Source organism: Ochlerotatus camptorhynchus, unplaced genomic scaffold, assembly GCF_037179485.1.
Source record: "Ochlerotatus camptorhynchus isolate MF236.1 unplaced genomic scaffold, CSIRO-AGI_Acam_v1.1 ptg000055l, whole genome shotgun sequence".
NCBI lineage: Eukaryota > Metazoa > Arthropoda > Insecta > Diptera > Culicidae > Ochlerotatus > Ochlerotatus camptorhynchus.
In genome coordinates, this window is record NW_027040545.1 from 4,916,125 (window position 1) to 4,942,244 (window position 26,120).

Genomic DNA, 26,120 nt, shown 5'->3' on the forward strand with positions numbered 1-26,120 from the left:
AAGGGGGGAAATACAAGTAAAAATTTTTTTTTTACATCGATTTTTTATATTTTACTTTAATTTTTTTTAAAAAATGCTACGAGCACGAGGAAGGAGTGATCTATGGCCCCGGTATCGCCGATTAACCGTAAGTTCCAGTTTTTTTATTTCTCGAAAGGGTGTTTTCCAAATTGGCGGGAAAGATAACTCAAAAAGTGCTCATCCAAATGACTTGAAACCTGGCGCATCTTAAAGGAAATAGATTTTTACTCTATGTGAACCACTGATATCATGAAAAAATTTACAATAAATAATTTTCAGGTCTGCCTAAAGGGGGAAAAAAAACAGTGAAAAATCAACTTATTTTTTCAGATATTTTTTTCTAAATTTTTAAATTGTTTTTTTTGGGTTTTAGAGGTTCACATAGAACAAAAATCTTTTCTGAATAAAGTCCAATTGATAAAAGTAAGTTTTGTCCATTTTTCAGGTCTCTAGAACGTCCGCCAATTGCTAATCCCCACCGGAGGCGATCTCCTTCCGATGTAACCCCAAGGAGCCACAGAGGTCACACACCAATGAATAAAATCTCAAATGTAGAGGAAGACTTAGGAATATATGCAAAAAAAAAACCCCAAACGTTTGCGTTGTATCATTTGCTCACAAAAAAATTCCGAAAATCGTCGAGTTTTTGACGTGTTACTTGTATTTCCCCCCTTAAGTGTCATGTCGGTTTGTAGGTGCTTTCATAGCACCGCTATATTTGTTTACTTTGCACGATAAGTAGCCGCTTTGACAGTTCAACGGGTAGACTCTTAAGTCGTCCGTGCAAGGGAATTGACTATGCACGCCACTGGTGGTGGTGCTACCAACTAAGAAACATTTCAGCTTGTGATTGTCTGTGGTAAATTAGTGTCTTTTGATCTCCCGCTGTTTAAATGGATGACGAAGGGATAAAATTTATGTAGAACTTTGATTTGTAAGATCAATTTTATTATATTGATACATCACTACCCTAGCTTGGTACATAAATATCAAGGGATATGAGATAATTTTTATGAAGTAGCTTATATATATATATTTGCATTTCATTAATACGTTAAGACAGAACTCTACAATAAGTACTATTTTAAACGTTAATGAATAATGATTTTTCGTTTATACATGTTTTTTTTTCTTTATCGTATAATTTGTTGGATTTCATTTATTTACACCAAAATGTTAAATTAATTTGAAAATTTGTCTTAAAACTAGCGTTAGCATGGTTAACAGTTACGTTTAAGTTTTATCACATTTATACATAATTTCTAGTAGTATTCCTTGTCTTATAATAAAAAAGCTTCAAATCGGCAAAAAGCATAACAATATAAAGCGCCATTTCTTATTTCTCAAACAATGAATGACTTATATTGAATATTTCCATAATCAGATCTTTTGAGTCAAGTCGAATGAATTAATTTGGTGCCTATCTTATTCGTTTTTACAGTCGTTGTATTGGTCACACATTTGTGCTATCTTACTCCTTGGAACGATTCGCGTTATGAGAAAGGAGTTGCATTTACAAAATTCTATTTCTTAGTACCAACAATATTCTGTTTCCTTAGATTTACATGTTTAAGCCTTCTTTCGTGGAATACGTTCTTTTTCAGTCTACTTGTTTTCTATAAATACAATTTTCTTGCGTGTTGAATGTCATGGAAAACAGTGTTGTGATTTTTTTTTTGAAATAAATGCATTTTAAACTGCCTGATTCTAAAAACAAAAATGGTCAGATGGTGCAGTGACGAGTTGCACGACAAAGACGAAATACCTCATTTTTACAGAAGGTATCATGACCTATTATCAAACACATCCGTACTCATACCAAATTGCACTATCGCGGTTTTTCGATTCATTCTTGGCTTTCTTATTGGTTGGATCTTTCTTGTTCGCATCATCAGTGTTGAGGACAACGGTTGCAGAAGTCGTGTTCGAAGGACTTCCAGAAGGATGTGGATTAACTACCATGGTTTGTGGAACGGAACTAGATTCCGTCGTTTTAAGTGTTGTTGTAGTGGAGACTCGATTAAGCAACAGAAACGTGTCGTTATTGTTGTTATTTGTGGCATTATTTGTCGAGTTACTGGAATTTGTATTATTTTGCATGTTCTGACCGCTGGACATTGCTTGAGCGTGAGTGGCACCCGATCCTGATGGTGGTGAAGTTAGCGATGCTGGAGGAGATGAACTTGATAATCCAGCTACGCCGGTCGGTGTACTAGATCCCGAGTTTGTAGCATTAGTTGCTTTTCCATCCATTAAATATACTGTACGTCGTGTTCCTGCAGTTCCAAGATTCAATGTATCTGTAGTAGTTTCGAATCTGAAAATACACAATAATTTATATAAACATTTCTAGATAGAGCTGGAATTAGGACGTAACAACCTTTTGTAAACAATGACTTCTCTCATTGATTTCTATGAATTCAAGACACGGTTGCACAAACCAACAAATCCATCGAGTAGGGGAAGACTTCCCCTACTCGATGGTGATGTCGATTTGCCAGGGAGAGCCATGACTTTCGAGAAATCATCGTTAAAGAAAAGGGCAATGAATGTTTTTAATAAATGTGAAATTTCCTGGTGTTCATACTTTCTATCACGTCCCTTGATCACCCGGTAGTAAGCCGACTCTGAGGCCCAGTTCGAGGAATCTCTTGCTTCTGCGAGTTGTTGGGTTAACTGTTTCGGCAAGGGACAGTTACAATTTCTTCGTATTTAACAGCTTCTTGTCAGCCCATGATGTTTTCAACAGCTAAAGATACTCTTCGAATATGGTAACTGTACCTAGATTTGGAACTGAATTTACCTATTTTTGTGTGATTACACTACCTGTTCATTTTACACCCAGTTCCGCTACCGGATATATACATGGCAGAGAAATGAGTTTTAAATTCAAATGGATTTATTTTTGGCTCAGGGCCTAATATATTTTTGGTATTGATTCAAATATAGGGGTAAGAGGGGCATAGTGAGCATCCCGTGCACCAGCTTGGACATCCGGTCGTTTGGAACAAATTTATTGGTGGTAGGATCAAGATCATAATGATATTGAACCTACTACCAATTGATTTGTTTCATGCAGCTAGAGATCCAGGGCCAAACTGCGGGATCCTCAATATGCCCCTCCTCCCCCTATTATTCGGTTAATTCAAATATTTTTTTAATCAACAAACCGGTTGTAGAATCATTAATCTGCTTGTTGATTCTAAAAACCATTTTGTTGATTCAAATATATGTTTTTTTTTAAATAGTAATACAATATGTTTGAATCAATAACAAAATACATTACGCCCTGAAACAAAAATCAATTTTTCTGTGTGTAGGATGTTTTTAGCGTGTTGAATTGGATACCACATGGTGGTTGGTACTAGAAAGTTCTGCCGGGACAAAAATCCCAAGCCAGCCATATCTAACGACCTTCTGGGACTAGTTACATATAAACGATGGATGAAGTTCATTAAAAACGAACTTTCTATCTATAAGTTGATGGAAGCTTGACATTCGGTTTGAAAATCATATAAACTAGCAGTATGAAATGAAGCCAACGTTAACGGCTACTAAGAGAGTTGCTATAAAATAACATCATCTCTCTCCAATAAAAGCAAAACTTACTTGCTTTTTTAAATTTTATTTTAAGGAAACTGGCTACTAAAACTAAAATATGACCAGTTTTCAAGTCTTAATACTTTTTCTGAAGCTTCGATATTGCATAAATGTACTAATTATTGTAAAATTTACGATTTTTAGTTGGTACAACAGTTAGTTATTTTCTATTTCTGTTTCTATTTTTTATTTTTATTTTATTTGTCGAGTCAGTTTTTTTCTTCCTTTAACTTTCAGCCATAGGCTGGTTCGCCCTTGTCGAGTCGGTACACACAAAGAACAAAAATTGTTGTTATAAAAATAATGCACTTTCGAATTGAAAGTTCCTCAAATTTCATAGTTTCAACCGAGGATTGAACAACGAAAATAATCAAAACGAACGTTATTTTTTTGGTTTGAAAGTTTTTCTTTCACTTATGACTCGTAATTTTAAAACTGCATTTTTTTTAAAATGAAAATTGTTTAACTGTTAAAAATACCTCTACACTTTTGGCAGCACTGAAATTTTGCCGCAAAATTTGAAGATAAATAAACAAAACAAGATAGAACCAACAGTAGTGCCTTATCAATCCATTCCGAAACATAACTTCAACCGGCTTCTCGCTGTCCTTAAAATTGGCTTCCGCTTTTAGCTTTCTATGAGTGGCCCTACTCGACGATCCAAGCAAGTGTTTTTTTCATTTTTAAACAACCTTTATAAATGCTTACTAGCTTCACTGTTTACAGAATTAATTAATTAATTTATCTTTATTAGGGAGGCTTTACAGAATTACCTTAAAACGATCCAAGAGGAACGTTTCTCGGGTTGATCATCTCTCTTTACCAAACTCCCCAGTTAGAGTTTGGTAGAGATGATCAACCCGATTCGTACTTTCATCAAAGTTGTCCTTGTTCACTTTCTACTCTCTATATACAATTTTCACACTGCCGGACTTTAACGGAACTTTCATCTCCTCATCTATCGTATAAAGATTACCACTTTAGAATGTTATTTGAAATCAGCATCTTAAACTATGTAAATCGTTAACTTCACGCAGAAGTAATACAAACAAAATAGTAATCAATTACTGCCAAAAAACAGTGAAGCCCTAGGCTTTTCCCGGATTTTTTTTCCCAGATTTGACTGTTCTTCGGACTGTACAATGTGCATCATATTTACTGTAGATGTAATATATTACTTATGAAAGATTTTTAATCATAGACCCTTCAACATGTTCACAGATACAAGGATTATCAATCGTCAAGGAAACCAATTCATGTCTCCAAAACCATTGATGCCTACTGGCTGAATTCATCAGTGCATCACGAGTATCTGCAATATCTCAGCAGCAAAGACAAAATTAGAGCTTGAAATTCAAAAGTCAAAAATTAGTTTAAGTATTGCCTTACTGCAAATGCTGGTATTTAGATTGAAAATATTTTAATTGATCAATTCAGAGTGAAAAAACTCATTTCAATTATACCACACTTTCATGATAACATTTTGTTTTGAATTGATAATAATCCAATTTTAATACCAACACTGCAATGCTTTTATTTTGAAAGAAGTACAATTCGTTTTGATAGTTTAAACTTTTAAAAGTATTGAGCGGTGTTTGGGCACACGTCGAACATATGTGCAACTACCCTACACACTGTAACGGGTCGGGAGTGTTTTAGCGAAAGAGGAAAATCACGGCCTTCACTTAAGCGCCAGGTAACACTAGGTTACCGTGAAGGGGCAAGTTCTCAGAAACCAAATCCCGTTCCGGCTAGAGACCTCAGGGCAGGTTTATCAAAAATCCTACAAATGGCGGCAAGAATTGCACTGAACCCAACAAACGAATAAATTACCAACAGGGAGAAGACAAAAATCATCGGCAAGTGGGGTTTCCTATGATGGTTTTCCTACAGGGATCTACTAACGGAAAAAAAAACTATTTGTTCCAAATGTGTCTCAAATCCAGCCTCGCACTACACAGATTCCACGGTTTACTAAGGACATGCAGTTTAAATTAACGAATTCGTTTCAACATTATTTATTGCTTCCTAGCTAGGGTTAGTGGGCTTCACTTACTGGATGTGGCACTGTTCAATGTTGCTGGGTGATGTTCGTTGCGCGCGTTGTTGCATGTTGGTTGGTGTCTGCGATGATGGTGACAGGTAGGTGTAGCAAATACCTTTTCAACTTGCTTTTATTTGTGGTATAGCACAAGATGGCGAGACTGATGTTAGTCGATGGATGGCTCGCAGTGGGGAGCTTTTTTTTTCTAAATATGCCGACTTGGCGCGGTGACAACGAGGTGGCAGGGTTTTATGCTCGTGGACGACGGGATTCGACCAGCTAGGCCGACAGAGCGCTGTCGAGCGGGGTTGCACGTCGGAAGTCGACACGTGCAACACACAACTTTCCACCGAGGGTAGACGGTAGGGTTTTACGGCCTAAGGGTAGGACCTTCGTTTGAAGGATTTTCCTGGAGTATGGTGGTACACTAAACAACGAAGGTGCTAGTATTCCTGAAGTTATATGTATATATATCGCTCTCCGTGTATGCTTTTTACGTCACTTTAACTGCCTGGTATGTCTCACTGTCTGACCGTTAATTTTATTCGTTAACTTATACTTTCCCTACTTGCCACCTTACTATTGATCTACTATGTCCTATGTTTACCTTGTTCACTGTCTCGTGGTTGGAAAGCTTTTCAAGAACACATCTGGAACAATCATGGCTCTACCCTCTAGGGAGCTACAATACCCGAGGGCATTCGTTAGTTCGGCTCGGACTCGGACGTATTTTTCCCGTGGGCTAAACAAACTCCCATTTTTAATCAGTTTGACAGATCTGCTCTAAGTTACCAACCGCAACTGAACTCAGTGACCAAGAACGGTTTTTTTAAACTAAGTGATGCCAGATTATATAAAGGATAGGTGGGATACTTTTGTAACCTCGTTACAACACTAAAGATGTATCCATCCACACACAGATGTCATTACTTGTATATACAGTGTCTATAGTCTTGTTCTGTACTGTTTAATATTGTATTGAATGATAGACGATAACAAATAAAAAGCCAATAGTTCGCATGCCTCCACCATGGCAGGATGGCCCAACAGTCGGTCTGTTTTTATCTATTAAATATATCACAACGTAGGGAAACAAAGTTCGGTGCGCGATCAAGCGTGTAACTTTTGAATTGATAGTAGGCGCATTTTTGTTTTAAATTCTAAAGACTTTCTACCAAAAAGAACCAACGCAAACTGTTAATTCTACCAATGTTTTTTTTTTTAATTTTATTAATGATTATTTTTTGCATGTCGACAAGCCGTTTGAGCAAGTTAATAATGAATGATTTCTCCTTGTTTAATTTTTACTCAAAGCTAATAAAACTATCTAGTAGAATGCTTATAATCGAATTTTTAACTGCACTACTAAATTCCAGCCTCTGAAACTATTGCTAAAAAATAATAATCTGGATTTGACGATGCATAACCAAAACAGTAAGTGTGACAAACATATTAGTAAGAGGAAATAACCTTTCAAACGGTATAAAAACATTACAAAACGAATAAATAGAATCTGAGATACATCAATTTTGAGGGTGGTGTACAAGACACGACCGCATTGTGGACTCCCTAATAAAAATAACCATAAAAGAGAGCTTAACGACGTGTTCGGGTATCATTCAAACCATTTGTGGGATAGTTTACCCATCCGGCATACAGTTCGTTTATGGTATTTATTTATTAGGACTACGAAATTTTTGTTCTATTTTATAGTTTGTTGTTCCGGATATTGTTTTGGAATAAAGTGAATTTCATAACTTTCTTTTGTAGAAAGTTGTGGTGGCCCTGAAAAGGGCCGATGGTTTGGGTGGTTTTGTATAACAGTGTAATGTACAACAAAACTTGCTACGTTTCCTTTACTTGAGCATTTCGACAGTGAGCATGCATAAGGGCGTAAACACGATGATCGATTCCTTTCGTCGATTTTCTCTTTTGTTAATAACTCGCTAGAATTAACGTTTCTCGGTGCGTTTGCTGTTGCTTTTGATAGCCAATACAACCTGTTTCAACTCTGAATTGAACAAATTCTAGAAAATTGATTCGCTTAGCTGTAATAATGCAAAGAAAAAATCGATGAAGAGAATCGATCATCGCGTATACGCCCTTATGCATGCTCACTGTCGATTTGTATTAGCATTTTATGCCCCTCCTTTTTTCTGTATTTTGCTGACGGAGGTGAATATCAAAGGAGCTTGTAAAATCAATATCAAGCATGATATTTTGCTACAATATCACGCGTGATATTTAGGGCGTATGAGAGTGGCAAAATATCAATTTGCAAATGATTATGCCATCACTGTCTCCAACAATGTAAATCGTTAACGCATGAGTTAATAAAAACCCGATTTGTTAAATATACCCATACTTTTTGTAGCATATGATTTTCTTACAGCAACTTACAAGAGTTTTTAATATTTTTTTTTTTTAATTCTTCATTGGGGAGATTTTTAACCTTTGGCTAGTTAATCTCCGATGCCTGCTAATGATTTGTAACGTTATACACATTATTGTACTGATTATTGTCGAAAAAAATAACTTTTGCTTACATCGATATGAGCGGTAAATGGAGACCCAACCTCAATAGAGGGTTTCGTTTACCGCCCACTTTAAAGATAAACATAAAATAGTCATTACAACCGAAATTTCATAAGGAATGCGACTGTGCAATCAACATCTTAAGCCTCAATGGTGAATGCTCAATGTAAGAAAATGTAAAAATTTCTAAAAGTAAATATATCCACTATGGAATGAGCGGTGAATGGAACCCTTGTTTGCATTTGCTAATGAGTCTCAATTTTTTTTTCTTCGTTCTTCTATGATAATGACCTTCAAGATAGCACAAACCTTTTCTCACGTCTTGGCATATGTCATTGACAGACACGTTTCCAAAAAGATCATCCATATCGACTCTCGCGTCCCGTGGATGACGAAAGATCTTCGCTCGTTGAAAAGAACTAAGAAGGCTGCTCTCAGAAGATTTACTAAACTACGCACACTGCCGCTGAAATGCTACTATGTCAGACTCAACCACGAGTATAAGCGGTTAAGTCGTCTCTGTTTTCAACGCTATCAAAGGAGGATTCAAAGGCGGCTAAAATCACACCCGAAATCCTTCTGGAACTTCGTAAATGAGCAACGCAGGGAAGTCGGCTTACCCTCTTCCATGATTTTTAATGGTGAAACTGCTGGAAATCAACAAGACATTTGCAACCTGTTCTCAGCCAAATTTGCTAGTGTGTTTGAAGCCGAGCAACTCTCCGCTAATATCATTACTTCCGCGGCCAGTAATGTTCCTTTGATCAACCAAACGCTCAGCATGGTCGAAGCCACTACAGATACGATTTCTAGAGCAGCATCTAAACTTAAGACTTCAACTAAGGCTGGACCCGATGGTGTTCCGTCGATTATTCTTAAAAAGAACATAACTTGTCTTTTAGATCCACTGCGCCGCATATTCCAGCTCTCTCTTTCCAGCGGCATCTTTCCGTCTTGCTGGAAGACTGCGGATATGTTTCCTGTTCATAAAAAGGGAAGCAAACGCGACGTAAACAACTACCGGGGAGTCACGTCGCTGAGTGCTGTATCAAAACTTTTTGAATTGGTTGTCATAGAGTCCCTAAATGCGCATTGCAAGCAATATCTAAGTACAGATCAACACGGATTCATAACTGGGCGTTCCACAACTACGAACCTGCTGTGCCTAACGTCTTACATCACAGACAGTTTGATTGCTCGGACCCAAACGGACGTTATCTACACACATCTTACGGCAGCCTTCGATAAGCTGAACCACGAAATTGCGATCGCTAAGCTTGATAGGCTAGGGATCGGTGGAAATCTTTTGAGATGGTTTCGTTCATACCTCACGGAGCGCCAATTGACAGTAACTTTGGGTACTTGTCGCTCAGCAAGCTTCTGCGCAAAGTCCGGTATACCTCAGGGTAGCCATCTGGGACCATTGGTATTTCTCCTCTACTTCGACGACGTTCACCATGTTATCACAGAGCCACGATTATCGTTTGCAGACGATCTGAAAGTTTTTCTGCGCATCCGCTCACTCGCCGACTGCCGTTCTCTCCAAAATCAGATTGATATCTTTGCTGACTGGTGTAGTCTAAACCGACTGGTGGTCAACCCAGCTAAGTGTACAGTTATTACTTTCTCACGCAAGAAACAACCGATTATTTTCAACTACAAACTACTAGGCACGACTATCGAACGGGTGCACTGCGTGAAAGACTTAGGCGTTTTTCTAGACTCAAAGCTGACATACTCACACCATATATCGTATGTCGTCGACAAAGCGTCCAGAACGCTTGACTTTGTCTTCAAGATTACTAAGAACTTCACGGACAAGACGAGGCTCGGTAGCTCAGTGGTTACCGTTTCTGCTTACTGAGCAGAAGGTCGGGAGTTCAATCCCAGGCCCGTCCCCTTCCTTGCAATTTTTCACTTTTCTATACCCACTAGATTTTAATGAAAACAAATTCTTCTTTAATACCAATCGCATCACTTACCAACAGTGTTGGTCCTGATCTAAAAATAGAAATTGGATGAGTGCGCGCGCGTGTGTGTGTGTGTGTGTGTGTTTGTGTATTATAATCGCTCTACCAAAAACGATCCCTGCGTGTGCGTGCAACCTTTCCCCCACATCCAACATCCCAGTGATTTCTCGTGGAAGCGCAGAGGATTTCTCGGTTTCCTTCACAACGAGTAACCACGTCAACACATTCCTTTCCATTCCCTAGTTGACCTGCATTCGGACACGGCCGGCGCTGGTATTGCTAAATATTAGATCTCCAGTTCTTACACATTGAAGATGAATGTTAGTCCCAAACATCATCTGTTGGTTCTCTGTGTAATTGCAGCTGATCTGGTAATAACAGAGCAGCAACCGTGGGCGGTCAATCATGCTCATGCTCATGCTCATGCTCATTACTAAGAACTTCACGGACATTTACTCTATTGCTCTCTCGTACGATCTACGTTGGAATACTGCTCTGCTGTCTGGAGCCCGAACTACAATAATGGGGCCGAGCGAATTGAATCTGTTCAACGACGTTTTCTTCGCTTCGTGCTCCGTAAGCTGCCTTGGAGATACCCACTTCGTCTTCCAAGCTACGAGAATCGCTGCCAATTGATCAATATCGAGCCCTTACGTATCGGAAGAGATGTTTTCAGAGCCTTAACCGTCGCCGATACTCTGCAAGGAAGAATCGACTGCGAAGCAATTCTGCAACAAGTGAACATTAATGTTCAACCTCGATCACTACGCAACAGTCTTATGCTGAGACTTCCACTTCTTCGAACTAATTATAGCATAGGGAGCGCTATTTACGACTTGCAGCGAGTGTTCAACCGAGTAGCGTCGATGTTCGATTTCCACTTGACACGGAATATGCTTCGCCGAAGATTCTCTGCCTTTTTTACTGACCGAAGGCGCTTGATGCCCAACAGCTAATTGAACAATTTAAGACTTATAAATTTTTAGTAACTTGACAATGCTTTCCTAGTTATTTTCGTTTGTAACAGTAGTAACTGTAGTATATGTATGTCGTCTGTATAATCTGTACTTTTTTTACAACACATCATTGGGACTATTTTTAGTCTGTTGATGCAACCATAACAAATAAACAAATAAATAGAGCAGTGTTGGAAAAGTTCACCAAAACTCACTATGACTCGCGAACTTTTCCCTTGGTGAACTTCGTGAAATATCGCGATTTTTTCTAACGCTGAAATAGAGTAAACATATTCTCTATGCACCTATATACATTATTATACTAGCGATGTAAACATAATTTTGCTCTTAAGTTTTTTTTTTTAATTCTTTATTATGAAGTTTTTTAGCCTTTGGCTAGTTGATCTCCGTGAATGCTCTTGAGTGGGACACGGTACAACGATTGTTATTTGTATCATTTTTGCAGGACATATGATTAAATCTTATTTGAGGGGGTTAGAAGGAAAGGGGTGTAAGTGACTTTGATTGATTCTCTTCATCGACTTTCTCTATTGATAGCCACAACTTTATAAACAGATTTTGCGCTATTTCTCCCACATAGTTTGGTAAAGGATGTTTTATCTAGCAGCTGAATTATTAACGAAAGAGAAAGTCGATGAAGAGAATCGATCAAAGTCACTTAAATACACCCCTTTCCTTCCAATTCCCTCATTTGTGATCAGCAGAACTTTCATTTGTTTCACATGTTTTATTTATTTAATCGACATTTAATAGTGATTCAATCCTATAACATTATTTTTTATAGAATAGACTACGGGTGCGGATAGTCATTACATGCAAAGTTTCAAAAAAATCAAAACCTATGTTGTTCACTTTACTCCCACCTTTAACAATAATCTCTACTTACCCAGGAAAACTATTCCTGTGGGACTGGTTTACTTCATCTCTGCGAGATGCCTGCAAACTACTCCGGATACCTCCTCTCAGGAGGCTAGTATTCAACGCTTCATTATTAGGTTTTCGTTGCAAACTTTGTCTAATTACAGAGTTTCGCTGCAACAAATTTGTATCCGATGCAACGGAGTTTGGCTCTTCTATACTGTTATCTGATTCATTTCCGCCAGATTCTGACCCAAGAGTGAATTGAGATTGGGTAAGTCGTGATTCATCTACCCATGAGCGTCGGTTCTGAAAGAATAAATTGCGCATTTGAGACATAAAGACATCATTTAAGCTCAGCTAGTTTATGCATTACCCTATTGGGCACTCGATTCATCAACTCTGATCCAGCTTTTCGCACCTTCTTGACAAAATTTAATCCAAATGGTTTCCTATAAAAATACAATTGAAATTATTAAGAATGAACCAAGGTGAAATAGCTGTAAACTATACTTTTTTGGTGAGCAACTATCCAGTTTGCGATAATGTTCCATTATTTTTTCTTCGAGCTTCTCTTTTTGACGATGTAGGTTGTTCACACGATCCGTAAAACTCTTTTCCTCATCGTGGTAGTGTTGTTTATCTTCAAGTGAGTGTGCCAGCAACTCATGATATTGAGCCAACAATTGTGATACGTGGTCCATCAAGGTTCTTCTATCAATATCTAAACTAGAGTTCATTTGTAGCAGCATCTAAAAGTTGAAAAACAAGACGGTGTGCAATCGGAATAATATGAACAGTACGACAACATTTTCTTACCTCACATCTTTGATTCATTTTAGTATATTCAATTTCAAGGTTTGTTATTTGCTCCACCTTGTTACTCAATTCACCGGTAAGCTCGGTATTCTGAAGCCTCATTCGACTATTTTCCGAACGACATGAACGATACTGTTCTTGTCTATTTTTGTACTCCTGCTTCAATCGTTCGCTATTTGTGAACAAGCAACGGAAATCATCTTTTAATTTGGAGTGCTCCGCTCTTAAATTTGTCAGGTTTGTTGTTCCATCTTTCATAGAAGCTAATTCCATTTTACTATCATCCAATTGCTTTTCCAGCACTAAAGCATGCTCTTTAATGTCCCGATTTTCGGTCTTCAAATCACGGATGGAATTTTTCAGAATTTCTTTTTCATTGTTCAGTGAATCATACTCACTGCTCAACTGTTCATGAAGGCATTGAAGAGTGATCTGATCATGCTGCAGCGATTCATAAGCTTGTTTTTTGGCTTCTACTTGCTTAACTAACATATCCTTTTCAGCAGCCAACTGCGAGTTAGCTAACTGTAATGCTACATGTTGTGTATTCAAAGATGTAATTTGTGAACCAAGAGTGGCCACTTCAACTTTTTGACGAGCATTTTCCGCTTGCATAGATTCGTTAGCTGCTTGGAGCGCAACATTTTCGATTTTGATTTGATCCAATTTTACTTCTATTTCACTCGGAGCTGCTGAATCTTCATAATTTGTGAATTCAATGTCTTTTTCAACTGTATAAATTTCTTGCCTATGACATAACACGCAAATGTCAGCCGATTTTGTGGACTCTTTTCCAACGTTAAGTACAATTTCTCGAACAGTTTTGAATGATTCCGGATTTTTGCAAAGTTTTTCTACAAATACTTCCACATTCAAATCGGTCTTTTCTATATCACTTTCGTTCAATCCAAGCCTTTCAAGGTTTTGTTTCACTTTTTTCTTAGCCAGCGTGCCATCGTAGAGATCCTTCTTGAGCGTTGAAATGGTTTCATCCTGAATTTTTTTATGGGACAAAAGCTCTTGGTTTTGCTTTTCCAATTCTTGCACTTTTTTATCTAGTACAATACTATCTTCTCGCTGTTTGATAAGTTGGCAAATTTCCTTATCTTTCTGTTCTATTCTTATGCTAGCATCATCTAGCTCAACGCTTTTCTGTTCTAGTATTTCCTTATATTTAGACAAATCTTTTCCTTGACTAACATTCTCTTTTTCTAATGATGTCACTTTGTTTTTCACTTCATACGATTCCTTTTTGATCAATTCTAGTTCAATACACCGTTCATTTAGTTGATGAACCTCCTTTGTTTTACTCTCGATCGAGCGTTCCAAATCTATCGTCCTTCGCTGAATGCTTTCACACAAATTTTGCACGCGTTGCTTATCCTTGGTTAGACTTTCGATTTGCTTTTCAAAGTCAATTTGTCGTATCCGATCTAACTCACGATCGTGACTTTGCTTGTCTATGATTCCTTGTTTGGCGTCCAATGCATCTTGAAGTTTTTTATTCTCTTCCAGTGCATTTTTAAAAACACCTTCAAGCTCACTGTTCTGTTGTGCCAACCGATTACAGTTCTCTTGTACTTGTTCAAGACGTAGGGAAAGTTTCTTTTTCTCTTTTTCCAACTCCAGTATTTTGTTCGACGATTCATGGAAGGAAGATTCTTTCAAACTGTCGAGTGCTGCAAGAAGTCGTCGATTCTCCAGTTCCAGTTTTAAAGCACGTGACTGTAAATAAAATGTGAAACGTTAGCGTTAAACGAATTTCCATTTAATTTCCTACCTTAATTGCTAATCCTTGGCAGATACGCGTATTTCGGCTACAATGTGCAGACTTTTTCAGCGTCTTGTACTAATATTCAACTGTATTGGTGCAATGCATTGAAGAAGTCTGGTAATTGTAGACGAAATACGCATATCTGTCTTAGAGATGAACTAGCCTAAGGCTAAAAATCTCATTAATAAAGAATTAAAAAAAACGCATATCTGTCAAGGATTATCAATTAAGGCAGTGGTATTAAATGAAGTACTAATCCTTCTGGCTTTCTTTATAAGAATGTTTTGTTTATTTTTTTTTTTTTCAAGTATTCAGCATTAAGTGTGGTAGGTAGGGTTACGAACGAATTCAGCAGGGTATACCACTGCGTGAAAACCCGACTTTCGATCCGTGGCCTAGTGACGAGATCGGAAAATGTATGTATGTGTTTGTGCCAGTTTCTGACTTGGGTTAAAATCCAGCATGCGATATCATAAAGAGCATGAGAATTCGAAAACAAGTTCAATGGTAGTGATAAAGAATGCCCAGGACCATATTGGCCACATCCTGGCATATTCCGGATACCCGGGGAAAGTGACCAGTTTCAGACATAGATCAAAACCCGTCATGCGATTAACACTATTCGGAGAATCTCTAATATATATCATACCAAACAAAGTTGGTAAGCTACTATCCTGCCGCTCATCGCAAGTCGGTCCCATTTGCGTTTTTGACAAAATTGTTTTTTCAATGGAAATGGTAGCTAATCACCCATATTCTTATAATACTCATCAACTTTGTTCTAGAAAAGTAAAAAAAAAAAACAATAAAACGCGGCTTGCTGATTTGTGCTATGGGACGGACTTGCCATGAGCGGCAATATAGTGGCTGGAGTACCACAGATTAACACATGAATGTAGATTTTAATATGGAACAAATAACGAGTTTTTGATTCTATGACATTCCCCAGAATGAACTATTCTCCAGAAAACCATGCCCCAGAAAAGTATGCCATGTATTAGATTGACTATTTTTGTTTATTATTGTCACTCCTGGAATCTTCTTTCGCGTATATAAAAAAGAAGAGAAAAACTTCTTAATAGATCAAGGGGTTTTCCCTTCTTTGAAAATATAACAAAAGGAAATAATTAATTCTTTGGATGTATGGTAAAAAAGGGAATATTCCCTTCTTTTAATATATAAGGAAAATATATAAACAATAGCTTTTCGCAAGGGATTCGGGGTAGTGACCATTTGGGATACTAACGTGTGGAATAATGTTATAAATGTGTAATCGGTAGTTCAACGTTCCATGAACCGATTTTTTAATCCATCATGAGAAATTCTTCAACTCAGGTCGAACAATTCTTCGATAAGGTTTAAAGGTTTCAGACTGGTTGAATTAGATTGCATAATAGACCCTTTGACTTTTTAAATGATGAACAAAGTGAACAAGAATATGGGCTGTCTTACAATGAACATTCATACGATACATTTTCCCTGCAAATCATATAATGGAGGTGTACCAGTTATATTACTACTTTAAAAATGTACCTGTTATGACATGAAGCAGCTTATGGCATTTGGAGTTTGTATGAAGTAGTGCCGTAACTAATTGCGTAAATGGGATAATATCATAACTGGTACACCAACCCTACATGACATTTGTTAACAAGATTTGTTATTTTACGTAATATGTGCTACAGTCTGGACCTAGTATTATATTGTTATAACTGCTACTCCGAATTTCTCTTACCTGAGCATTTGTTGACAATTGTTCCGATAAACTGTTATCGTTGGATGGTACATCGTCTTCTGTATCTGAATGACTCAGATTCACTGCAGCTTCAGAACCAGCCATTAAATTTTTCGTAGCCAGCTGTAGTTGGACGTTTTCCTCCAGGAGCTCTTGAAGTTTACTTTTATCGACATCACGTTCTAGAGACATATCATTTAGCATTTGTTTGAACTTTATTATCTCGGCCTCTAGAATCATCACTTGGTCACTACGCTTTCTAGAGCGAAGTAGCTGTTCTTCAAGCATTTCCCTTCATAAACAAACGAAAATAAATATTTATAAAATAATCATATGTATATCAACTGAGCCATACTTAGTTTCCAGAAGCATTCGGTTATCTTCTCGTAGTTCTTCAACCCGCGTTCGATAGAATTCAGCGTCGGATAATTTCTCTCTCAGCTTCTGCACTTCTACCTCGAGACGATCTGCACGTTCTCCACGTTCTCTCAGAACGTCAACTTCATCTCTGTATGCAACAGCTCGCCTAGCTTCTGTGTACCAATCATGGCTTTCTGATCTCAGCTTTTCGTACTGGTTACACTTATGGTCAAGCTCTTCTTTAACTTCCATCAGTAATTCGGATTTCTCTTCCAATTCTTGGCGTAATTTTCGTAGTTTTGATTTGAAATCTGCTAGTTCCACTGCCAAATGATTGTTTTCCGAAGACGTAGATGGTGTATTGGCAGAACTAGTCATCGAAGAAGAGGAATTATGCAAACTGGATTTGGATGTTGAACTGTTCATCGTATCATTTTCCAATATTACTGAGGACATCCATTTACTATGATATTGATCTCGTTCCTTAGCAAGTCGCACGATGTGCTTACACATTATGTCTGCGGGTAATTGATCAATTGCCTCTTGTGTTAGCACCAAAGTTTGGCTATCAGTAACCTGTTTTATAACCTCTACAATTGCATGTTGTGTATCTACGTCCAGCTCTTTTATTCGAGCAATGAATATTTCTTTATTGGGACATTGTACTGCTGCACCCAAAAGCAAGGTAATGAGAAGTTTCATCTGTTCCAGTCCACCTCGAGATTCCGGTGAGTGCCCCAATATGGTGCAGTCTGGTAGAGCTAATATAGTCTGTCCTAGCTCTTCATCATACAAATTCCTCAGATTTCTCACAATAGCGTCGAAGTTTTTCGAGCGTGCAGAAGACAACGTGAGTCCTTCAGCATTTTTCAATTTCACCGGATGATACTGCGGTTCTGGATCAATTTGAAGATAAACACTGTGTAAAATTGTCCCATCAAGCAGTGACACATAGCCGGAAATAATCTCATCCCGTGGCAAACAGGATTCAATCTAAAAAAAAAAAATTACAAAATTAGTAAGACAACAAGCAAACGTATCGTTAAACATATATTGAGGTATTGAATGAGTGTATTAGTATGACTTTTACATTCTCAAGTTTGGTAACTTTGGGTGTAATTTATTAACGGAGATCCGTGTAATTCCTGCTTACAGTCAAGAAGAGAAAACAAAATCTCTAAATAAATAAATATAATAGTAACAAGCATTTCAAGAAAGAGTTAATTAATTAATTTAGCTTTATTTAGGAGGCTTTCAGCCTTAGGCTGGTTCGCCTCCAAGAAAGAGTTTTATAATAGGCGTAGGAATCTGATTTTATGAACAAACATTAAAACGTCATTTTATCGAAGCTATTAGCATTACCATTGTGAATTTTACCCAATATGATGGTGATATTAGAACGCGCGGGAAGGCTAAGACTATCGACTTTTTTACGTTTCAATGTGTACTGAAAAAACCATAAATAAACTATTTGAAAATATATCCTTGAGCTATTCTTGCATCTTAACGAACAAATGCAGTTCAAATATGATTAGGTGAAGATCATACAATTAACTTAAATTCACATTTTTAAATATCTTTACATTGTTTTGTATTGTCAACTGGAATGTCCAAGGCCTTTCAACATCTTGTAATATCAGACTTTAGTAAAGCAAATATTGAAAAGTTATTTTTTTTTATAAATGTTGTAAGGAACTATCCGATTCACAAGTGACAGTTTTGGACAGTATTCGCGAGATTTGAGACCTCTTTTTCACTCTGAGTGAACAATGATTCATGTTTTTACCCTTCTTATAGAGTGTGTGTATGCGTGCGTAACACAATATTGTGACTAGTGTGTCTCAGCAACCACTGAACCAAATTGGACGCAACAATCACCAAATGAAAGGTATCATTTCATGGTCCCATGAAAGCAATAATTGCACAAAAGTTATCAAGATTATTAGGTTATAAATCAGTGCATCGAAGGTATCAAGATGATTTGATGGAAATAAAATATATTATATTAACAATGTAGTCCACTGTTCACTTTTTCATACACATCTTCAGTGTCGCAGAAGACAAGAATGTAACACCACAGTGTAACAGTATTATGAAAGGTCTATAACGAGTGTTTTATTACAGGGATGTGTAAATAGCAATTATTACACAAGAAAAATACAATTTTATTCGTTCATTACAATCAGGGAAAAATGTGATAAAAGGGGGGGGGGGGGGGGGCAAATTTGCGTGACATAATTAATTGACCATTCCTTATGGTTTTTTGGAAGTGAACCTTACAAATAATAGGATATTAAGAACCATTACCATTCAAAATAGTTGTTTTCACCATACATTTAAGGAAAAAGAACTATATTAGGACCCTTTTACGTCTCGATCTTGTGTTCCGTGCTGAGCACCAATGCACATGATATTTTTCCAATAACAAAAGTAATGATGTTTTATCTGAAATTCACATAACATTAATATGATCACATGAATTCTTGTGATAAATCACATAAACTTCATTGGACACATAAAGTTCATGTGATTTTGTAGTGCGATTCTCAATTATGAGATCACATGAAAGTTATGTGAAATGCTAATGGATATTTTCCATTGGAAATGTGATTTATTTTTTGAGTGTAAACCAACTATCCTTCGTTGTCTTTCGTAGTTTTTATTCAAGACTACCGGATGATATATATACCTATTTATATATAACATTCTATTTAATCCATAATTTTATACACAAAAACTAATCAACTGTTAAAAAAAATACTGCAAGTAGTCTCGATACTTAGTCAAGCGCTTTATTGTTTACATCTACACAGTACCCATTCAAAACCTCAATAACTCTTTTAACATTATTTATTTCAATGAAATCAAAACTTACCCATGAAATAAGTGCCCCATTTACAAATTCTTCAATCTCACTAGTCGACATTTTTCTTTGCCTCTCTTTTTCCCATGCACTCCTAAATGGAGCTTTAGAAACCAGCTGCCGATGCTTTAGCTCTTGTTCACTTCTTTTTATTTTACAAGGCAGCAATTCACTGACAATTGATGGTACTGTTTTACATAGGAAACACCGATTAAATATAACGGAAACCAAATTTTCACACTAAAAACTTAAAGCACGACTTTCAGAGCACAGAAACTGACATTTTATTTCGTTATAGACAGTTGTTCACTTCTAAAAACTGAAAAGAAAATCACTACAAAAAAATCCACTTCACACTTCGACTCCAACGCAATTTTTTTCCGTTTTCGCCTCTTGTCTTTCTTCACTATAGTGGTATATACTTTCGGGTGGGCAACCAAAATATACATTGCTGTAGGTATAAACATATTTCATACCTATGCGAGTGTATCTATTAATATGTCACATACCTTAAGAAAATATGTACCTATCACTGAACAAACCAAGTAAAAATAAAATTTAAAGAAAATGATAACTGCCTGTCATTGTATATCATACTCTCAATATTCAATCTAGAAGTTAACATAATGGATTTAATATACTTGGACCAAAAGCTATAAATTTCCTTCTCGGTTTGCTTGCTTCTTCATATTATTGTTCGTGTTAATTCATTCTCATTCGCGTTGACGGCATAGTCCCCTCCAGGCGGGTTGGTATTGGTGAGATGATTTTTTTAGCTGTGAGAATTTTTTTGCTTGCTGTAAGAACTGTCATTCGAAAGTAAAAATAAACAACAAAACTAAAACAAACCATACGCTTGCACGGTAAGAACAAATCCCCTTTTATGAGTAAAAGTTAACCCATTTACAATAAAAGTGGCTTTACTCATTAATGAGGAAATTATTTTAACAATAATGAGTTGCTGCTAACAGTATAATGGATATAACAAATTACTCATTAATTAGTAGTGCCACTTTGATTGAAGATGGGTTAACATTTACTCATAAATGGATGTTTGATTCTAACATGACAGCATTGGAAGATTGCCGCAAAAGCTCAACGCAGATGTTGCCACTGCATGATGATGATAATGTTGACAGACTGCTCTAATAAAATTGTTATGGTTATTTTGCTTAACGACGTGTTCTGGGTATCTTCCTGAAAGTGGGAAAGTTCAATTATTTGGGTTATCGTTCGTTTATGGGTATTTTTTTATTAGAGTGCATATAAAATTCGTGAAAATTAGCATTAAATCATAATTATCATGAAGCCTGCGTGAAATACTTCCAATATAACATTCGAATTGAAGAAGAAAACGTTTTTACGATCAGACTGATGTGCATATTTGACTTTTCCAGGTGAACTTTCATAAGATATATTCATTTCATTTCACGGCTCCATTATTGCTGCATCGTAAATATGATGGTAAAAAGAAGTAAATTGCTCAATTACTCAAAATAAAGATGATTTGATCAAGTTCCGGTGCGTTTTCCGTCGAAAATTGTGAGTATCAATATGTTTGCTTAAAAAAGGCCAAAATGAACATTTATTGAATATTGGCGTCCTATACAACCAATTCTCTATTACCACCAGCATGATACAACCTTTCCTAAGTAAATTCACTTAATTGGCGTCTTGCAGTGAAACTATTCCAAGCTTTCGCCTCCTACATTTCGAAGTGAGAACTACTAGAAAGAGGATAGTTTCCAATTTTTCCAAGTAAAACAGACGCTTTTTAGGGCAAATCGGTCCATAAAGAAAAACTAATAATTTCCCGTGGAAAATTTTGCTTGAATCGTGTAAGAAAACGTTTTTGAAAACTATTTGTTATTATTTCGGTATGAATCGGAGATGTTATCATGGCGAATTATGCATAACAAGTTTGCACCCACAGGGAGAGGTTACCTCCTGCGCAGCTGCATTTTTCGGAAAATGGTGAATATGTGCATTTCCAGTAGGATGAAAGTGGAAATTAAGTGAATTTACTTAGGAAAGGTTGTATCATGCTGGTGGTAATGGAGAATTGGTTGTATAGGACGCCAATATTCAATAAATGTTCATTTTGGCCTTTTCTTAGCAAAAATATTGATACTCACAATTTTCGACGGAAAACGCAACGGAACTTGCTTTACTCAACACGCACCATACTATAAAATGGTGCTAGATGGTCTTCAAAGTGATAGCAAGATGACAAATCATCTTTATTTTGAGTAATTGAGCAATTTACTTCTGTTTACATCATATTTACGATGCAGCATTGTTGGAGCCGCGAAATGAAATGAATATATCTTATGGAAGTTCAACTGGAAAAGTCAAAGATGCACATCAGTTTGATCGTAAAAACGTTTTCTTCTTCAATTCGAATGTTATATTGGAAGAATTTTACACAGGCTTGATGAAAATTATGATTTAACGCTAATTTTCACGAATTTTATATGCAGTCTGTCAACATTATCTGAACATATTACGCCTGAGCGTCTGTTCACCATGGAGGTGCGGCTCAAACAGCGTCTGACTGGCATCCAGCGGCTGAATAAGAAATGCTGTATTGTGTCAGCTAAATCTAAGATGGCAGCCCCATCTACACAATAACTGAGCGTCTGTCCACCATGGAGGTGCGGCTCAAACAGCGTCTGCCTGGCATCCAGCGGCTGAAACAAGAAATGCTTATCCCCGAAAGCTATACCCAAGATGGCAGCCCCATCACGGCGGATAGGAGACCTTAGGCTAACTACCTACTGTCCCCGAAACTTTACAACTGTTACAGAAACCAATAGAGAAAGATCACGGACTGATATTACGGCAACGACTTTTAGCGCAAAACAACGGACAAGAATTGGAACATGGAATGTACTAACGCTAGCCCAACAGGGGAAGCTGGCACAACTCGCCGGCGAGGCTCGACGCATGAAGCTCGAAATCCTGGGACTAAGCGAAGTCCGTTGGCCAAACTTTGGAGAACACAAGCTGCCGTCGGGACAGGTACTACTCTATTCTGGTATTCGAGGTGAAAACGCTCCCCGCCACCGTGGAGTTGGTTTCCTGCTTAGCGCCCAAGCAAATGCGGCGCTCATCAAGTGGGAACCTATCAATGAGAGGATAATCGTTGCCAGATTCAGAACGCGGGTTCGTAACCTAACCATAATCCAATGTTATGCGCCAACCGATGCTGCCGAGTTACAGGACAAAGAGAACTTTTACAGTCAACTGAATGCAGTCGTGGATAAAATTCCGAGAGGTGACATCAAGATCTACATCGGCGACTTCAATGCGAAGATCGGCTCCGACAACACGGATTATGAGCGTGTCATGGGGCGCCATGGTCTTGGCGAAATGAGCGAAAACGGTGAGCTGTTGGCAGAGTTTTGTGGCAATAACGACATGGTGATCGGGGGTTCGCTCTTCCCCCATCGACCAGTGCACAAAGTCACGTGGGTTTCCCGTGATGGACATACCGAAAATCAAATCGACCACATCTGCATCAGCCGAAAATGGAGAAGGAGCCTTCTTGACGTTCGGAACAAACGCAGTGCCGACATCGCGTCTGACCACCATCTCCTCGTTGGAGAGATCCGCCTTCGTATCGCGCGGGTCCAGCGGCGGGAGGAGCGGCTCGGACGGCGATTCAACACACGCCGATTGGAAGATCCAGCAGTAAAAAGGTCATTCGTCGAGGAACTGGAGACCAGAGCTGCGGATATTCCTGATGGTGGCAGCGTAGAAGAGCAATGGACGGCGATCAAGGATGCCTTTACTGAAACGAGTGAAAACAACCTGGGCGAGCTGCGCGCTCAGAGAAAGGAGTGGATCACGGATGACACCTGGAGGAAGATAGAGGAGCGGAGAAATGCAAAAGCCGCGATAGAGCGGGCGAGAACCAGAGGAGCGAAGAACCAGGCCCGCCAACTGTATTCGGCTCTCGAGAAGGAAGTGAAGCGCTCGTGTAGGCGGGATAAGCGAGCGTGGGTGGACTCCCTAGCCGATGAAGGTGAGAAAGCCGCAGCAACAGGCGATATCCGTCTCCTCTACGATATCTCACGACGCCTGAGTGGAGCAAGGATGAATCCTAGGATGCCAGTGAAGGACGCGACTGGTCAGTTGCTCACCGACCCCACTGATCAGCTGAAACGCTGGTTTGAACACTTCGAACAGCTTCTACAAGTTTCGTCGGTCAACCAGCCATCAACATCTCGGCATGAACCGCCAAGAGTGCGACGCATCACTCGCGTCAATTCTGAGGCGCCATCCCTACCGGAGATCGAAGCTGCTATCCGAACCATGAAATCCAACAAGGCTCCCGGGGTCGATCGCATATCAGCAGAGATGCTCAAAGCTGACCCCATGCTATCTGCACAAATGTTGCATCAACTATTCTGCAATATCTGGGACACCGCGACTTTTCCGGCTGACTGGATGCAGGGCGTCTTAGTGAAGGTCCCAAAGAAGGGGGACCCAACTGTATGCGATAACTGGCGTGGCATTATGTTACTGTGTTGTGTTCTCAAAGTTCTATGCAAAGTTATCCTCAACCGGATACAGGAGAATATCGACGCGACTCTCCGACGGCAGCAGGTGGGATTCCGTGCTGGAAGATCCTGTGTGGACCATATTGTCTCGCTCCGCATAATCTTGGAGCAGGTCAACGAATTCCAAGAGTCCCTTTACTTGGTTTTCATTGACTACGAAAAAGCTTTCGACCGACTCAACCACGAAAACCTGTGGGGCGCCCTAAGGCCCAAGGGAGTTCCGGATAAAATCGTCAACCTCATCGAAGCTCAGTATGAGGCTTTCACGTGCAGGGTGCTGCACAACGGAGCCCTATCTGACCCTATTCGGGTAGTCGCTGGAGTGAGGCAAGGATGTATTCTATCACCGCTACTGTTCCTCATCGTAATCGACGAGATAATGGTTGGTGCGATCGACCGTGTGCCGAACCGTGGGTTGCTCTGGCAGCCTATTACAATGGAGCATCTAAACGACCTAGATTTGGCGGATGACGTTGCTTTAGTATCACAACGGCGTTCTGACATGCAGAGTAAGCTCGACGATCTCGCCGAACGCTCCTCAGCGGCAGGTCTCAACATCAACGTCAGCAAGACTAAATCGTTGGATATCAACACGGGAAATCCATCCAATTTTACGGTAGCTGGTCAGGAAGTGGAGAAGGTTGAAAGTTTCCAATATCTTGGCAGCCAGATAGCGTCGGACGGTGGAACCAAGAGTGACATAGGTGCACGGATCAAGAAGGCAAGGGCTGCTTTTGCGAGTTTACGAAACATCTGGAAGTCAAATCAGATTAGTCTCCGCACGAAGATCCGAATTTTCAACTCTAACGTGAAATCTGTACTGCTGTACGCTAGCGAAACATGGTGCGTATCAGCGGAGATCACACAGAAGCTGCAGGTGTTCATCAACCGATGCCTGCGGTATATAATTCGTGCTTGGTGGCCTCACAACTGGATTTCGAATGCCGAGCTCCATCGACGGTGTCACCAGAAGCCGATATCGACAGAAATTCGGGAACGTAAGTGGAGGTGGGTTGGCCACACTCTACGGAAGAGCGGAAATGAAATCTGCAAACAAGCGCTGGATTGGAATCCAGCCGGACATCGCAGCAGAGGCAGACCCAGGGGCTCATGGCGGCGAAGCCTAAACAAGGACATTAAGCAAGTCGACCGGAATTTGACCTGGGCCCAGGTCAAGGCGAAAGCAAACAATCGCCCAGGATGGAGATCTTTCACGTTGGCCCTTTGCGCCAGGGATGGCGCTCAGGACACTTAAGTAAGTCAACATTATCATCATCATGCAGTGGCGACATCTGCGTTGAGCTTTTACGGAAATCTTCCAATTAAAAAGGCCTATACATATTTGATAATATATTTGGAATTTTGCAACCATCCATCACAGAAACAAAATCCATTGGCAAAAATACTATATTGATGGTTTAAATTAAATACTCCCACCTATAGATTTGTGCAGAAACGAAATTCATTTAATTTGACTAATTTTTCCATCGAAACTACTATACCGTTTGAGTAAGCATAGTAGTTTTGACAGAATGGTAGTTAATTTGATTATATTTATAGTCAACTATACTGAAATCATGGTATATTTAACGGTATTAAGCGTAGTTATACTGAAAATAAGTGTTTTCTGCAAAATAGTATTCCTAACTATTATCACAGACAAACAGACATAACTCGTTGAATATTTCTCACTGTAAAACATCGTCGCTAAAACATTACCGCCATCTGTGGAGTACACTGTGGTGGGTACTACGTTGAACAGATGGCGGTAGTGTGTAAACGTCAAACGCAAGGGAATTGACTAGGCGCGCAACAGGTGGTGGTACTACCAACTACGATTCTTTTAAATTGTCCGTTAAATGCTTGTTCTATGAACAACTTGCCAGAGTTATGTCTGTTTGTCTGTGCTATTATCTTTGTTTCAGTGATCTCTTCATTCGTCATCATCTCTTCGAAATGTAGGTGGCGCAGGCGCAGTTTTCACTATCGATTCAAAGGT

At 38.7% G+C, this 26,120-nt stretch overlaps 1 protein-coding gene across 2 annotated transcripts; it reads right to left on the bottom strand.

Moving 5' to 3' along the window:
• Positions 1 to 1,140: 1,140 nt before the first annotated feature.
• Positions 1,141 to 20,156, bottom strand: Girdin (protein girdin). 2 transcript variants are annotated; one of them, XM_065239427.1, is made up of 9 exons: positions 20,066 to 20,156; positions 19,569 to 20,007; positions 16,689 to 17,686; positions 16,334 to 16,625; positions 12,825 to 14,549; positions 12,519 to 12,757; positions 12,382 to 12,457; positions 12,034 to 12,314; positions 1,141 to 2,338 (listed from the first exon to the last, which is right to left on the bottom strand). In XM_065239427.1, the coding sequence occupies exons 2-9, from the start codon at positions 19,617 to 19,619 to the stop codon at positions 1,819 to 1,821; spliced, it is 4,182 nt and encodes a 1,393-aa protein (XP_065095499.1). In that variant the 5' UTR covers positions 19,620 to 20,007; positions 20,066 to 20,156; the 3' UTR covers positions 1,141 to 1,818. The 2 variants fall into 2 exon arrangements, with proteins under 2 accessions (XP_065095499.1, XP_065095500.1); XM_065239428.1 differs by having other exon boundaries at positions 19,569 to 19,744; positions 20,066 to 20,149.
• Positions 20,157 to 26,120: the final 5,964 nt, after the last annotated feature.